General features: G+C 32.9%; 3 protein-coding genes across 9 annotated transcripts; 1 reads left to right on the top strand and 2 right to left on the bottom strand.

Moving 5' to 3' along the window:
- Nucleotides 1-345: 345 nt before the first annotated feature.
- On the bottom strand, nucleotides 346-11,723 carry LOC126850218 (uncharacterized). Of its 6 annotated transcripts, none has more exons than XM_050592946.1 (20): nucleotides 11,705-11,723; nucleotides 10,803-11,316; nucleotides 9,789-9,976; nucleotides 9,517-9,714; nucleotides 9,254-9,430; nucleotides 9,018-9,157; nucleotides 8,737-8,921; nucleotides 8,536-8,666; nucleotides 8,315-8,434; nucleotides 7,931-8,230; nucleotides 7,765-7,846; nucleotides 7,389-7,461; nucleotides 7,028-7,294; nucleotides 6,742-6,927; nucleotides 6,488-6,616; nucleotides 6,270-6,406; nucleotides 5,754-6,098; nucleotides 3,945-5,658; nucleotides 2,789-3,568; nucleotides 346-1,202 (listed from the first exon to the last, which is right to left on the bottom strand). In XM_050592946.1, the coding sequence occupies exons 2-20, from the start codon at nucleotides 11,097-11,099 to the stop codon at nucleotides 970-972; spliced, it is 5,682 nt and encodes a 1,893-aa protein (XP_050448903.1). In that variant the 5' UTR covers nucleotides 11,100-11,316; nucleotides 11,705-11,723; the 3' UTR covers nucleotides 346-969. The 6 variants fall into 6 exon arrangements, with proteins under 6 accessions (XP_050448903.1, XP_050448902.1, XP_050448904.1 ...); XM_050592949.1 differs by lacking the exon at nucleotides 11,705-11,723 and adding an exon at nucleotides 2,507-2,547 and having other exon boundaries at nucleotides 1,057-1,202; nucleotides 10,803-11,343; XM_050592945.1 differs by lacking the exon at nucleotides 11,705-11,723 and having other exon boundaries at nucleotides 10,803-11,342.
- LOC126850333 (ELMO domain-containing protein 2) lies at nucleotides 11,376-14,226 on the top strand. Of its 2 annotated transcripts, none has more exons than XM_050593212.1 (2): nucleotides 11,376-11,397; nucleotides 11,974-14,226. In XM_050593212.1, exon 2 carries the CDS (start codon nucleotides 12,200-12,202, stop codon nucleotides 13,136-13,138), a length of 939 nt encoding a protein of 312 aa, XP_050449169.1. In that variant the 5' UTR covers nucleotides 11,376-11,397; nucleotides 11,974-12,199; the 3' UTR covers nucleotides 13,139-14,226. The 2 variants fall into 2 exon arrangements, with proteins under 2 accessions (XP_050449169.1, XP_050449168.1); XM_050593211.1 differs by lacking the exon at nucleotides 11,376-11,397 and adding an exon at nucleotides 11,796-11,893.
- Nucleotides 14,227-14,360: 134 nt separating this feature from the next.
- On the bottom strand, nucleotides 14,361-17,065 carry LOC126850340 (uncharacterized). The gene is made up of 6 exons (XM_050593223.1): nucleotides 16,841-17,065; nucleotides 16,268-16,453; nucleotides 15,939-16,077; nucleotides 15,697-15,858; nucleotides 15,439-15,564; nucleotides 14,361-15,348 (listed from the first exon to the last, which is right to left on the bottom strand). Exons 1-6 carry the CDS (start codon nucleotides 16,962-16,964, stop codon nucleotides 15,198-15,200), a joined length of 888 nt encoding a protein of 295 aa, XP_050449180.1. The 5' UTR covers nucleotides 16,965-17,065; the 3' UTR covers nucleotides 14,361-15,197.
- Nucleotides 17,066-17,229: the final 164 nt, after the last annotated feature.

Here is a 17,229-nt window from a genome sequence, read left to right as displayed (position 1 = left end):
TGCATATACATACATACATACACATATGTAAATATATATATGTGTGTGTGTGTGTGTGTGTGTGTAATTGGCGATGCTATCACGTCGTTTGATAGTTATTTATACATACACTAAAAAATTAGCAGACCGTCGCGCGTCATGCATTTTTAGTCTTGTTTACCGTATAAAAAGTACTTTAATTACAATACAATAAGAAACATTGCGAGTACATTTGTTAAATTATATGTATATAAATCTTATTGGTATATGTATTACACTAGACTATACTTATATCAGTACAGATTACACACCTACAAGGAGAATGTAGACAGAGAGACATGTAGAGATGATATAGACAGTTCTAAATAGGTAGAAACAGATTTCTACATTTATTGAAAAAAAGTAAAAGAGAAAGATACTGTGTGTTTACGTCTATTTGCTCGTGATCACACATGCATATGTGTATTTGGAGCGTAAATTAAGTTTACTAATTTTGTAGCCAATGTAGAGCTTTCGAAGCTGCAAAAACAAATGTGTGGCTTCTAGTGATATTTTTACGATATTTTTACGTTAAACTTTACAATCGCACTCATTATTATAAGTGTTGGCAAAGCCAAATTTTTACAATTGTCATTAATATCATCTGGAGACGACATTTTAGAGCGATATCTCGCACGATAAATTCATCATTTCGCCGCGAGAAAATTTGTTTTCTAATTACATTTAACGATATACATATATAATAATGTCATTTGTTCAATTATTACTCCGTCGAGTAATAATTTCCTTTTTTTTTCATTTAGAATCGCTAATGATTATATTCATCTACGAAGGCATTATACATCCGTTTTTCTTTGAAAACGCAAAATCGTCGATGATGATCGGAGGCGAATCGTTCACGAGGCGATCGCGTCCAAAAGACCACGCATCGAATCATCGCAATGGCAGTAATCGCGCACTTTGGATGATAACGCGAGATTAATCGACAAATCAATTAGCCGCTATCACAGTGGCGGGACCGTTGGCGGTTGCCGCCGACGACGACGATGACGATGACGACGACGACGATGACTTCTTCTTCAAAACAATGTCCTTGATATTGAGATTGACCTTCTCCTTGTGCGGCGGCGGCACGGATTGCTGGCAGAATCTCTTGAAGTCCTCCAATTCACGCTCAAAGTAGTCCATGTCCCCGTCTATATCTTTGGGCGTGAATACGCTCTCTGTAAAAGATACGTTCTAAATACTGGATACACCGACAATTCGCCTGCGAGCGCAGCAATGAGTGGCACAAAATCTGCTGTGCATTTCTCTTTTTTCTTTCTTTTATCTTTCTTTTATCTACTGTATGAGTATGGGTAAAAAAAAAATTAAATATACATATGTATATATAGAAAAACGAGAAAAAGAATTACGCCATGTTTAAATGCTACTTATATGCTCAAATATAGTTCAAACGTGAATCAAGATACACACACGATCTTCTCGAAATAATGTAATATAAACGACCCACGCTTCAATTTTCAAATTCTTCTCAATATGAACAATTTGCATAAACAGTCAGTATTACACAATACTGTCATATGCTATTATAAAAACAGTTATTAATATTGTATATCGTATTTTTCTCGATTTTTCTATCATTACAATTGATTAATCATTTTCTGGAAAAAAAAAATAAATTAAATTAAATAAATAAACATTTTTTTAAACATTTCTGAGGGGAAAGATGACGTTTAGCCTCTCTAAACTTATTACAGTTTGTCAACAGTAAAGTATATAGCAATTTTTGTCGAATAAAGGAAGAAAAGAAGAAAGAAAAAAACGAATATATCCTTACTCATGCAGCGTCTCGGGAAGCGTTCATTCCGACAAAGGGGAAAAGAGAGTATAACATTGAAAAAAGTAACTTACTTTTTTATTTAATATTATCAGCAGATTAAAAAATATCGTATACTATAATATCACATTCGTGTATCATCTATCACGATTAAATTACACCTACATAACGTTTTGTATTTCTCATTGTCATGATCAATGTAAACTTAGTTTTGTTTTATCCATTTACTATTACTGATTATCAATCGTAATGTGTTTTAGATAATCCAATATAATACATGTAGAGCTAAGTTTCCCTTCCTATCATATGTTTTATCATACGTTCTATTCGTGTTCGTAAATTTGTATCCTTTTATCAAGACGACACTGTTTCGCATTCTATATTTGTGTAAAAGAAATCGAGATCGAAAAAATTTGCGTGTTTAAATTAAAAAATTACTAGCTATTCTACACTTTCGAATTAACTCGTTCGTAGTTACAAAGAAAGAAGAAAAAAAAATACGATCCGAAAGAAACAAATTTCACGTAGGGAAAAAAAAGATGTGCTCACTGGCCATTTGTATTCTCTTTTAAGATATTTCCATGAAACTTATAAAGGCCATTTCTCAAAGAATTTCTCTTTTTCAATCTCTCTGTTTCTCTCTTTTCCTCTCACTCTTTTTCTATCCGATTCGAAAAATCTTTTGACCTAGCAGATGACGCGGTGTCCTAAATGCAGAGCAGTGTCCTCTTGATAATATAGAAGGAAAAAAAAATAAATTGTCAGTATGATGAACCTATAAACGACCAAGAGAAATATGTATGAATAGTTACTCTCATAAAAAAAAGAAATTTAATCGCTGAAAGCGTGTGAGAAACAACCCGAGAATGTGTGTAATGTGCTCACGTATCATGTATGTGTTAAAGAGAAAACAAACAAAATGAAAGAAGCAAATTTACATGTTAAAGTCTGATTATTGTTGTTTCTCACCAACGAGGTTCCAGTCATCTCCGCATTGTCTCGTGCCATTTCCGCGTTTTTTCTTTTTCTTGCTCTTGCCACTGCCGTTGGCGTTTATCACTGCCTCCTTCACTGCGCTATTCGCCGATGCTTGCCGCGTTTCCTCCATACTTGTTGTCTCGGGCCTTACCTTCGTCAGAGTAACGCTGGTACCCTTGAGATTGATGCCATTCTCCGGTATCGGTTGACCGTTTGTCACTTTACTGATTTGGATGTTGGCGAGCCCAGACAATGATGACGCGCAGTCTATCGGTTGCGCAGTCAATCGACTACGCAATTCCGCTAGACTCGACGGAATAACGCCGTTCGCGTGTTTCATGTTCAACGTGTTACAATCGGCTGTCATTGATGTCGTCGTCATTCTGCCTGTCGACGCCGAAGATGATGATAGATCACCCTTCACAATATAATCAGGTTTGGGTGGTGATGTCAAGCCTGCGTTGATAGCCTGCTGCAAGGCCGGACTTCGAATCGTCACCATGCCATTCTCCGACACTTTGATGATGGCTGCCTGCTGCGTCGGCGGAACTTTCATTGGTCCAAACGACGGATTTTTAATAGTCACCATGTTCGTGCCGGGGTTGTGCAGTATTCTCGCAGGTTCGTCTATTACATGATCGCTTACAAATGTGTCGCTATTCTGCAACGGTGGCGACGTAGATGCTGTGTTTCCCGAATTGGCCGAATTTTTATTTTTCTTTTTCTTCTTTTTACTAGTGATACCTTGAGACTGTGAATCCTTTGATGAGTCTATATGGAAAAATTAAAAAAATCTTTTATATGAATTTTATATGAATGATAATAAAATAAGATGGATTGAAAGAAGATATATAAATAAAAACTCTACATATATACAATAGAAATATTATTTTATAAAATTTTTTGAAAACAACAATAATCCCATTGATTGTTTTAATAAAGTAATTTTTTGTAATTTTATTTATTCATTACTATTAAAACTTTATTTATTATTAATAAGGTATAAATTATAATAAAATTGTAGTTATTTACATTCTGCAGGATAAAATAAAAAATTCTTTAAATATTTAAAATTACGTTATATAAAATATTTTTTTTTTATATATAATATAACTTTGTGACGCATTTGCAGTTAATTTCTGCTTACCTTTCTCATTAACTTTCGGCAGCAGGTCTTGCTTAAGCTTGCCCGTGTCTACCACAATGACGTTTCCTCCGGCCTGTGGATTTGCATAGCTGGATTGAGCACCGCTCATCGGCGTGGCAATAATAGTGGTTTGTTTGGGCGGACTCACTGGTTTCGGCAAAGGAGCCGTTTTAATCGGTAATGGTTTTGGCGGCGCGTCAACTTTCGTGATCGTGATGCCCGGCGGTAACTTGAGGTTCTCAATGTTGATTTTAGAATTCGGTCCAATGTCTTTAAATTGGCTACTGAGCGATGGTGAGCTTACTCGTTCATTACATGTATTTTGAACCTCTGTAGGCATACGTTGTTGCTTATTTGCGGTAGTTGGATTCGTTTTATTTATACTCTTTTGAGGTTCGCACTTATTCGATATATTTCTAGTGTTGGCGTTGTTATTATTAATATTTTTATTGCTTTTATTGGCATTCGATTGTACGTTTTTGTCTTGTTGTTGTTGCTTCTTTATTTTCTTACTAATTGTGGATTCGTTTGTAATATTCTGATTCTGCTGTTGCTGTTTCTGTGATACTGGCGTTTGAGGAGGTGTGTTCGTTTTAATCTGTTTTTTGTTGGTTGCATTTTGTTGATTCTTACTCTTATTCACTGTATTTTGCTGTTGGAGCACGTTTTCTTTATTCTCTGTATTTCTTTTATCCTTTTTCGATTTGGAATTTTTGGCTTCATTGACATTCTGCTGTTGAACTTTTTTTTCGTCCATTTGTTTGCCAATTTTCGACTTGTCATTATTTACTTGTTGTTTTAAATTCTTACTGTCGCATGCCTTAGCTGGAGTCTGTGATGTCTGTTGCTTAGGATTATTCGACTGCTGCAACTTATTTCCTTGTTGCAGGGGATTACTATTATTGTTATTTGTCTTGACTTTCTTCTTTTTCCCGTTATTACTTGGATTTTGTTCTTGTTCCATCTTGTGAGAAGGCTCTTTAGTTTGTCCATTTACTAATGTAAATAAAACTTTATCTTCAGCCGGAGTCTGACCCTTCAGAGTGATTGTGACTGTAGGTTCAGCACTGTTTGAATTTATTTCTCTTCTAATAGTAACTATTTGTGGTTGAGATTCTATTTGTGCCACATTTTCAGCTTCCTTCGTTTTTGCTTCTTCCAACTTCTTCATTTCCTTCTTCAATTTCTTTTTTTCTTTCTTCGTCAACTTCTTGTCAACTAAGTTAATATCGGATAACTTATCTGTACTATTAATCGAATTATTGTTTTTCGTACTACTTGCTAATGACTTGTTGCCTTTATTGCTTTCGACTTTATCGTTTTTCGCGTTCTTATTTCCTTGATTAGAACCCGCATTTCGTACTTCGCATTTTTCCGTGCTATTAATACTCTTATTTTTACCATTTAAATTCACAGACGTTTTTGTCTTGTTATTCAAATTAGTAATACTATTATTACCGCTGCTATTATTATTGCTACAAACCTCCTGCTTATCCCTTTTCCTATTGTTTAACTGCTTTATTGTGGATAAAGATATGGATGGCGATGTTGGCAAAATAGAAACTTCTGGTAAATTACATTGAGGTAATGGTCTTTGAGATACAGGCTTTTGAGGATCGACAACAGTAATCGTAACCTCGGGTGTTTTTTTCTGCAACTCTATTAATTTTTGTCTCTCTGTTTCTTGTCTATCTTTCTTTAACTTTTCCTCAAGCTGTCAAAAAAATTATATTAATTAATGCTACATAAAAGTAGGAGTTCTATAGTAGTAATAAAATTATATATAACGTAATTTATATTTTAACGAACCTTTCGTTGTTTTTGCCTCGCTTTCTTCTCAGCTTTCTTGTTATTGTCTTTTCTTCCGCTTTGATTGCCTTCAATAAATTCTAACAATTCCTCTAAATCTCGCTGATCTCGTTGATCATGCTGAATCGTAGAAGTCGTCGAAATTGGAGTGTTCGATCTAAGAATCGAACTCGTCAGAGTCTTGGATTCGAAATTGGTGTTGGGAATTGACGATTCCGATGGACTTTTCGGCGGACTGCAGCCAGTTGCTACAGCTTTGCATTTTTTCGCTTTCTTCTTTGTCAGGAGTTGTCGCAATCGTTCCCGCATTTCTTTATAATTTCGACTTACCGGCGCGACTGATGGCTAAAAACGATGCATTTATATTATAATTTTCTTAAATCGAATATATGCAAATCAAATGAATATATATATATATATATATATATATATATATATATATATATATATACACATATATATATATAACGCAATATATTCTTTTTGTTTAAATAGAGAATTAAGATATAGACTCACCATCCCATGACCGAAGACCTCGCAGTAGCAACAATCACAATGTCTCATATTGGTATCTCTCTGCGCAGAGCTACTAGTGGAGCACGAGTCCTCCTGACTGCTTCCCGAATCTGAACAGTCTCCATCTCCAGAACTCACTAAAATTCCAGATTAATATATAATGAAGTGTGCAAATAATCAGCACAACTTTGGGAGAATATACATATATGTATACTGACAATCATTACATGATACTCTCTTGATGTGCTCGACATTGGCTTGTTTGTGACATGCGTGCGGTGTATTGAGCGAATGAAGTCTGGGATGAGATGGACCCGTGTTTCTCGCCAAATCTGATAGAGGATTATCTATTATTGTGCGAATAAAAGATATATGTAAACATGCTTAGGAAAATAAACGTAAAAAAGTTAAAAAAAATCAATATGATGTGACAAGAAATATAATGTAGAAACGACTAGCTATTTACACTTACCACGATACATGTGATTGTGATTCGCGTTTGGCGTTTGTGTCATAGAATGCCTCGTTTGGGTCTGGGCGGATTGCGTAGAGCCGGTCTTTACAGCGGGTTTCTGGCTTGGTTCTGGATTATCCTTCGTGACAGAAGTCGGCGACGTTGCTTTGGGACGACCGTTTGTTACTGATGTTTCGGGTATAGCTGAAGACATTTGTGCATTGTTTAATACAGAATTTTATTGTAATGGCTAAGTTAAATAATATAATAACCAAAAATAGAAAAAAAACTTTCTCATACTTACATGTAGGCAAGCAAGGACACATATCCCACTTGCGTCTTGAATTCAACAGACAAGGACAAGGTGGATTTTCTAGAATTTCCTTTTTTCTTTCCGCTATTTCTCGCGCGTGTTGATAAACGCATGAACAAGGTTCTAAATCGGATGTTTTCGAAATAATATCTTTGCGTAGAACATTATGTGTAACTGAATCTTTCTTCCTTTTATCTTCGTCATTTGAATTATCAAGTTGCTTTTTAACTTGCATTGCTGTACAATTTGCAGGTCCATCTAAAAATGTGTTTACCTTTTATTTATTAAAAAAAAAAGAAAAAAATGAAAAAAAAGAAAAAAAAATTATTACTAACTCATCTCGATTACTTACCCATAAATCCATTATTGGATAAGAATATATTTGTATCATTCTTCTCGATATTTTCAACTTTATGTTGTGTGCTCTATAAGAAAAATATATCATTAATATAAATTATTCTTAAAGAAAATTTTAATTTTTTACAGACAAAAAAATGTAAGTTATATATAATTTCTTTAAAAGTTTATATATTTTCAAACTATGACTAAAATAGATAATTTTTATTGTAATATATGTATCTAAAAATTGAATACTAAAAAGTTTAAAGAAACATTACTTTTTATTGCTAAAATAATATATATTTTATATGTAATGAAATTTTTATCTTTTATAAGATGGAACATTGTGGCCATCAACTTTTATAATGCTTAAAATATAATCTCTTTACCATATGGTTTACTCCTATTTCATTGCAAGTATTACATTCACATTTTGTTTCATTCTCAATGTCGCTGTCATCACTATGACTCCTAAAACAAGTTAAAATTATTGTATTATAAATGCAAATAAAAATTCAAGTATACTGTTTTTCAGGTAACTAAAACAAAATATACCTGACTGATCTGATAGCATATTGCGCCAATCGACATGTTGCACGGGCGTAATCGTAACAGATAGAATCGGCTGGTCCAACCGCGTCCATTTCAGTAGCAGTCAATGCCCCAGCTATGTCCGCCAATTTTTGATGCTGGGCCTTATTCCAATCGTCTAACAATATTTGAACTATCTCTATGCTTGACGGTATAGCTATTGAATCCGAATTAAGATCTAATATTGGACTTAAAGGTCGACTATCGCTTCCAGATGTATGTGCAATAAGTGAAGAAAATTGCCCATGGATTTCTCGCATATCACTGAAATAGTTATCGTAACGAGAATTATAAAAAATTTTTTTATCATGTTTTTTTCATTAATTTTTTACATATATAATATCTTACTTTCCAATATCCGGTGTTTTGCTCAACATGCTGTGTTCCATAAGTTTGCGTGTTGTTGTGAACAATTCCCAAGCTTCTCTAATTTGTCTAAGTCTTGTCATACGAACTGCTTGTTCTGCACTAAAACACACTTTACTTATACAACCCTATTTCAGTTTTCCATAACTTCAACTCCATTGAATTATATAGAATAATTGAAGACAAAATGTCTTTTAACTTACTTATATTTATCCATCCATGGTTCTGTTTCGGGCCATAAATTACCAATTCTCGTCATCTCGTCGTCGAAAAATAAATATCTGTGAACAAGATCTTGGTATTCGGAGCCTTTTAATGGTAGAAGTTTTCTCAGCTGCAAATACAATGTATACACTTGAATTCAGTACCTTGTGAATTGTTTTCAATGAAATATATTATTTTACCTGTCCAATAAACGTAGGTAAATTATTTTGCACCAAAGCATCATTATATACATAAATTTGATACAACTTTTTAATAAAACAGTCCCATGTCAAATTAAATTTGAAGAGATATTCTTTTAATGGTTTCACTAATTCAGAAATCAGAATTGCTGTTGCTACGAGAGCATCATAGTCATCCAAGAGACCTATATTGTAAAAGATCAAGGTATATAAATTTTATATACATCCCTATGTATATTTCTTGTAAAATAAATTTTTTATTTATGGGAAGCAGTACTAACCAGTAAGAAAAATTTCTGCTAAATTGTTTACACTATGATCGTGTAGAAGAACGAATAAACGAACTTTTACTTCTATCACAAATTCTTGTGCCTGGCTTACTAATCTCATGAACAGTTGATGAGGATCTCTTTTGCATAATCTTTAGTAAAGAAAAAAAAAACATGGTACATAATCAAATCATTTGATAAAAATGGTGCACAAAGTGATATTTTAAATAAATAACAATTTTTCTTACTGAATAACAGTATCGTGCATATCAATCGAAGGTAATCTGCTACACTGAGACTGTGAAGAGTCGGACACACGAGCTGTTTCCAGAGCAATATTAAAGACAGCATGTATATATTGCTGTAATTCAGTCCATAAGTTTTGGAACTTCATAGCCTTCTGTAGTTCTTCCCTAAACATATCTCTACACATACCATATTAATTTATTAGTTACTATTATATATCTTTGTTCTTTCTCTTTGAGATTTATAATCGCTATCTTTACCTTACCGTTTAGCTTTATAAGAATCACAAGAGCAGGATTCTTTCCCATGATGAGACAAACTGTCTACCTTTGCTGCAGAGGAATACAATTTGGTGAGTGCATCAGTATTTACTTTAGGCGAGTTACGCCGATCTTCTTCAGCCGCTCTTGCACCCCTAATAAACGCATCGATCAGACCCTGGTCTGTCGTTCTGAACGTGTCTCTATATATACCAAACATTTCCTATTAATATTGTATCTTTGTTTCTTGCTTGAGATATGCCATCATTGTTCTTACTGTTTAGCTTTATAAGAATCACAAGAACAAGATTCTTTTCCATTTTTCAAACTGTTGATAGTTACTGCAGAAGAGTACAATTTGGCGAGCGTATCAGTGTTTGTTCTAGGCAAGTTACGTCGATCTTCATCAGCTGCTGTTGCACCTCTAATAAACGCGTCGATTACACCTCGATCAGATGTACAACGCTACAACCAAAATATCTGAATAAATCTTCTCTCTCTCATTTACATATTGTACAAAATTTATGCATCCACAAATATACAAGAATGATTTGAGAGCTGATTAATCTAAAGAATTGCCTAAGATTCTTGTTTCTAATATAAATTTTGGGAAACGGTAATTAAGATTTCTCAATTCAAAGATTACTGAATAGATTGAATCTATGCATGTTTCTTCATGTCATTGCAGAGATGTAAACCAGATCTATTTTTTTCTATAACATGTATGTAAAAATAATTTGAAAACAATATCATAATAGATATATATCTTTCTATTATTTAAATAAGATAGCTCTTTAGTTAAACTTATTGCTGTAAATGTCATTCATTTTTTATTCCTCTTCAAATATTTCTGAAGCACTTAAATCTTATCTAATATAATAATAAATGAGATAACACATCAGTCTGCCATAATAACATTTCCAAAATAGTCATACACTGATAAATAGTTCTGAATATATTTCCACAATACGAATAAATATAATCACATTCTAAAATAGATACTATATAATAGTACTATTATCTATTAGTATACATATGAAGACAGTGAAAGACATATATTAGAAGTCTTTCACAAAATATTAATATAGTCTACTAAAATTATTAGACAACTATATTTAGTCTACTAGAATTCTTAGCTTCAGAAGAATAGCGAATCCGTTCGTTTTAACATTGCAGAGATCTCATGTCACAGAGAGAACTTTCCAATATCCTTCATTATAATGATTACTTTATTATAATTTTAACCGATCAGCCTGATGTCGTTGATAAAAAACGTAGATGGAAAACGTACTTTGGCAAAGTTTCTGACGTGCGGGTTCCCGGCTTCGACGAACATGCGCGTTTGCCCGGCTTCGTTCGTTTCGCAGAAGACCCGCGGGGTTTCATCCCGTCTACCGTCATCGTGTCTGCGACGGTTGACGGAGCGCGGGAAACGTACGTCGTCAACGTATTGTTTCACCGCTGTTGCCGCCAGTGGACCGTCGTCATCCATCACAATGCCTTTTTCCTCGGTGGCGGTGGCGGCTATACTAATGTTGGTGACGGTATTCCTCTCGCGTCGATCCTCTTCGCCGTCGCTGCCACTCATGTCAGCACTACGCGTCAAATATCATATACCTGTCGCGATCGTTCGTATCACCAGGAAGCAATTGCAGGATAGACGATTTGCAGTCACGGCTTTTGCCACGAAATCGTGTAAACACCTATTAGACCGCGCATTCGATCAACACTCGCAACCTCCTCTCTCAATACCTCAATATGGCGTCTAGCGTGCAATCGTCCTGTCCGACGACCATAGCTCGACTCTATTGGACAACACAGTGGCGTAACTGAAGTACTGAAGTTAGCGTTAAAATCGCGTTGTTGATCAGCAAAGCCGATTGGTGGTAGGTCTGTTCTTTTTAGCTGCATAATTTCAAAACGTAACCTGCAAGGTTACGTTCTGAAATTTACTTCTTTGAGTAAGTTTGATCGGCCAATCAGAAGGGAGAAATTTTTTAATATTATAGAATACATTGATTTTATATGCAGTTTACGAGAGAAAATTGAAAGCAAAATAAATAATTTACAACCAAAAAACTTCTAATTTTATTGTTTAAATCAGTAAATAAAACAGCTCCCTTCCTAGAAGCTACGTAACCCATTATATCGCTTTTATTGTTAAATATCTGAAAAGAAATGGTTTTAACTCACAATCAGATGCAATGTGTGTTCTCTGACTCTAATTTTCTATAGGATAGTACAGAGTATAGGAAATGCTCGCTCCAATATACTATAGAACTCAATAGCTCGCTGCGTATAGTTAAGTTAGATTAGGTTAGGTTAAGTTAAGAAAATTCTTCCGTCTGACATTACTGCTTATGCTCGACTTTAGACGCGAAGGTACAGATAACGCCGAGTATATACAGATACGAGATGCCTCGGTAGTGAATAGTGTATGTAAATTATATTTATATTCGTAGGTGAAGAGTACCAGAAAGCGGTGAGGCGATATTGGCGAGATTATCGGACTCAACCGGGATATTATTTACGTATTATCATTTTATATAGTGATGAAAATCAGTCATCGAGACGAGATGATCGCGAGGCAAGGTGTGACAGCAAAGTGTGACTTGCCATAGTTTTAGAGAGACTCTCGTTTGTGTCTTTTGACAGTTATCATCCGGGATCGCGTGTTCGTTGGCAAGAATGTTCAAATATATCTGGACTCTGATATGCTGGTACTTTAGGCCTTTCGTAAAATGGTTTCTGCGTCACACCACGCAAATGTGCGAACTCCAGAGGATTTGTTATGGGCAGCCGTCCGGAGCACCGCGCACGTTTGCCGTCGAGGAATCCCTTATGCAGTCCCGTAATGCGAATATTAGGACTCTCGTTGCATACCTGAACGACATCGCTGATCAACGAAGGATAACCACAAGAACGGAGCGCAAGATCTTGGAAGACGCTATCAAGACGGTGCTAGTGACCAAGAACATCAATCCCACGGCGCATCCGACCTTCGCTAAATCTTTTGGCAAGTGCGTGGAGTTGATCTGGGGTTACCGTCAGCTATGCGTTGAGTGCGAGGAACTCAGAAAGACATCGTATAACACGGAGAATCCAGATCATGAGCAGTTGTTGCTGAAATTGTGGGATTTGTTAATGCCATACGAATCTTTGGACGCTAGAGTGACTAAACAATGGCAAAAGATCGGCTTTCAAGGAGATGATCCAAAGACAGATTTTCGCGGAATGGGAATTTTGGGACTGGAGAATCTCGTTTATTTTGCTCAAGAGTATCCTAGCACAGCCACACATGTGTTGTCTCACTCTAATCATCCACGTTACGGTTATGCATTTGCTATTGTTGGTATAAATCTCACGAGCATGGCTCTGAAATTACTAAGAGATGGTAGCGCTAAAACTCACATATATAACTCTTCAAAAACTCTGCCGATGATTCGTGCCTTTCATCAGTTTTACTGTTATTTGTTTTATCAATTTGATGGATTTTGGATCGAGTCTAAACCTAGTAATATGATGGAATTTTCATCAATACAAGAGAAATTCGAAAACAGTATCAGAATGGCATTAGCGAATCCATCAACTGTTTTTAGGATAAATGTGGCAGTTGACAATATTTAATGCAAATACAAATGCCTTTTACATGTAAGACAAGACCAAAACAGGTATATGAATGATAAGTACAATTTTTTTGGACTGGCATATATATACATGAAACTTATACTTAATTATATTTTTCACAATATCTCAGCTTTATTGTGATATTAAAATGGCATTTAAGTGAGTAGATAGATTTCTGTATTATGAAGCTATTTTTTCTTTATATAGTGATAAACTTGAATGTCATGATATCATGTGTCTTATAATTTTATTGCATTTTTCGTAAATGACTACAGGTTTAACTTTTTTTCTCAAATTTATGTAATTTATACATAGATAGAAAGATATAAGAAGTTTTTATTTGTGAAGAAGTAGACTGCAATACACTATTTAGTTTAACTGCATATTATAGATTTAGAGAGCTACTACGTATACAATACCTAGTTTATATTGATTTAAATAATTTTATTAAAATTAAATTTATATATTTAATATTTTTAGTAGATCCATGTATGCTATTGAAATTTAAGCTTTAAGGCCCTCAGATGCCACGAAGTTCCATATACATAATATTATGTGTCTACTGATATACATATATATATATATTCTCAAATCAATACTTTTTGTCTACTTTAATATTTGGTAATTATTTTTTCAAATAATTATTTCAATTAAAATAATTAAAAATTTGTTGATTAATCTCTATGTGCCATTGCTACATGTATTTATTTTAACTAATGATTTTTTGCTTTTACGTTTAGCTTATTCACATATATAAATAAATATTTGTTATATATTTGAAAGTTAAATTGTATAGAAAAGCTTTGCAGAAATATTGGCTTTAAGGCCATTGAAAATAGAGACCTGCCACTGAATATCTTGATAATTTTATGGGCATTATCAACATTGTGCCTCATATATTTTATTTACTAATAATTCAAAGGCTTATTAATACATTCAGAGTATTTCTTATACCCAATGAAAACAGATTGAACTAAAAACTAAATAGATCTAAAAGAATCTCGATTTTACAAATCTACAACGATTAGATTCATATAGAACATATATATGCATTGTATGGACAATTTTTAAAGAAAATGTGCATGTTTTGGATAATTATGGAAGCGCAAATAGTTATCAGATGTATTCGATATAAAAATGTGTAATTTACTTATTGTTGTTGTATGAAGAATTGATAATTACTTGGTTAAGTGACTTATATTTAAATTCAAAGATCGAAATCTTTTTGACATCAGGTTTCATGCATTAAAGATATATTTCTGTAAAAAATTTATACATATAACACATCGCACTTGCTACATTCCAATTCTATATTCCTTTTTTTTTTTCTTATCATTTTCTTAATAAGATGTAATTTATTTACAAATTCTGCTCATAGAAAAAAAACTGAATAAAAAACAGCAACAATAATATATGGAGCAGAGTAGAGGTAATATAACATCATATATACAAATGATGGAATGTATTGTGTGTAATAATTTGACAATAAAAGTCTTTTCTTGACAAAGCAGATTATTTATGCATTGTTAACTAATTTTTTAATACTGCTTTGTCTTTTTTTTCTATCATTACATAAACATTTTTTATATCACTATTTACTATGTATTTGCTCAGATATAACTTGAGTGAAAAATATATCCAATTTCTCGTGCCAGAATTAGTACAAATACTTGTACATTAGATTGTTACACATTATTAGATATTTGTTTTTTATTAATAATTAAAAACGATATTTAGAGAAATATTATCAATATATGTACTTAATTTTGTAATATAATATCACACTCATACACCAATTAAATTTTAAATATATTTAGATAAAATAATTAAACTTCCCAATTATTTTGATCAAATTTCTTGTAATTTAAAAGCAGAGAAACTTTTGAAGAAAATATAGAGATTTGTAAAGATATATGCATATTATTAAATTTAAAGTTATACATTTTACGTAATATATGTTATAATCATGTACAATCAAAAACTATTTTTGATATTGTAATTGATAATCGGAATAGAGAAACATCCATACTATATCTTTGGCAAATCAAATGCAGTAGACTTATTTTTCCTTTTTCTGTGGAGTTTCAGGTTTATGTTTAAATTTAGATACAGCTGTAATAACAACTAGTATTCCAATACAAATGCTGGTTAGCTTCAATATCCATGGATTATCATGGAGCAAGTTTGCAATCATTTGTGTGAAATTATCACTGAAAAAATATACAATCACATGCACATTAATTTATAAACTTATAAATAAGTTAAAAGCTTAAAATAGTTACATGCATCGTCAAACTTACAAAGGACTTTGAGGTACAGGCACTTTCTCTGCTCTTACATTTTTGTACCATTCTTTGGCAAATGATACAAGGGAATTAATATCATATCTTCCTGTATCATAACGGTACATTTTGCCATGTCTGAAGCTGTACAGTGTATAAAGTACAAAGTAATATGTATTAATATCAGGGCTATTTTTATCTCTCTTACACACATGTGCACTTATAATAGTTTAAATATTATTTATAAAATATTGATTTATATTTATATGTACTTACAATATAAATTGCGGAGTATCGTAAACATTGAATCTCCTGGCTGTGGAAACCCCAGTTGTGGATTTATTAATAAGTGCTACATTTACTCTCTGCTTAAGCTTTGCACCGACTGTTTCCCATCTTGCAACCATACGCAAGCATTGCACACAGTCTGTACTATAACTGATACCAGATACAATTATAATGGATTACTATTATTTATAAAAGAATTACTGTTAATCACAAGTAGAACTAAGACTTACAACATAACAAACCAGTCGCCTGTTGTAGCACCGCTACTTGCTTGTGTTAAATGCTCAAATGTATCATCTGTAAGTTCCTTTACTGCAGGTACTTTATTTTCCGTAAACATAGTTAATATCTCTTCATCGTTTAAACGTCCTAGAAAAGAAAAATGCAATGTAAATCTATAGTACAACTATAAATTTATAAACACACTTGAAAAATAGAAATATATTTAGTGATATACCACATGTATACAGGATAGTGAAACATAATGTATTGTCACGGAGCAATTAAAAATAATCAAAACATGTCTATGCATAATTTATATTTCTTGTCAAATCCATACCATCATACAGTAGAGGAAGACCATGTCGGAAGAATAATAGAACTGGTTCTTTATCAGTACTATATAATTGAAGTAATTGACTATCCACAGTCTTAACAATCCATGCAGACAAGGCATCGACTAAATCTTCACGCAATTGAATCAGTTCATTTTCATATTTTTCACATTCTGGACAATCTTTTCTTGCTATATAAATAAAATTAAAACCATTAGTAATCACAAGGTATTATAATATTAATATAAAAAATGAGTTAGATTTCTGCTGTTTTGTATTATTAAAAATTTATAGTTATAATAAAAGAAAAATGAAAACTAGCATGAAATGGTTCATATCTATAAAAATAGTTGAAGTAATATCTCATAATCTAAAAATTATATAAATTAATTTTTAATATAAAAATATACATATGCGTAAATTATGCATATATGTAATTTATATATATATATATATATATATATATATATATATATTTATTAATGCCCTTTTATTGATTTATATGTTATCCCGCTTTATTCTCTCGTTTTTCATGTGAAAAACATTCAGAGAAACCGAAGAAAAAAAAACAAACTTACTAAATAGAACTATCACATATTTTTCGGTTTTTATGAGATTCAGGAGTTCTTCATCGTGAACTATCTCAAGATTTGCAGCGTGTACGGCAGAAAAAATACATATCACGATTAAGAACGTTAACATTATTAATTCACGTAAAAAGATTGATTATACATGAAAAATGTTCGTGTACCGGCATGCAACTTGTACTCTGTACACGTCAAGCTTGGTTCACGGAATAAATGAGAACCTAGAGAGGAAACTCTCATCTGTCACAATCGTCATGTGACAGTTGGCCATATTGCAAATAACTAGTTTAACATCTAGTTGCTTTTATTTTTTTCGCGTTTGTATAACTTAAATATTTACATGCGCATAGTTGGTAGCCCTTCAATTCAATTATTAATGT

This window comes from Cataglyphis hispanica, chromosome 6, assembly GCF_021464435.1.
Source record: "Cataglyphis hispanica isolate Lineage 1 chromosome 6, ULB_Chis1_1.0, whole genome shotgun sequence".
NCBI classification, from domain to species: domain Eukaryota; kingdom Metazoa; phylum Arthropoda; class Insecta; order Hymenoptera; family Formicidae; genus Cataglyphis; species Cataglyphis hispanica.
This window is presented reverse-complemented; position numbering and strand designations above follow the sequence as displayed.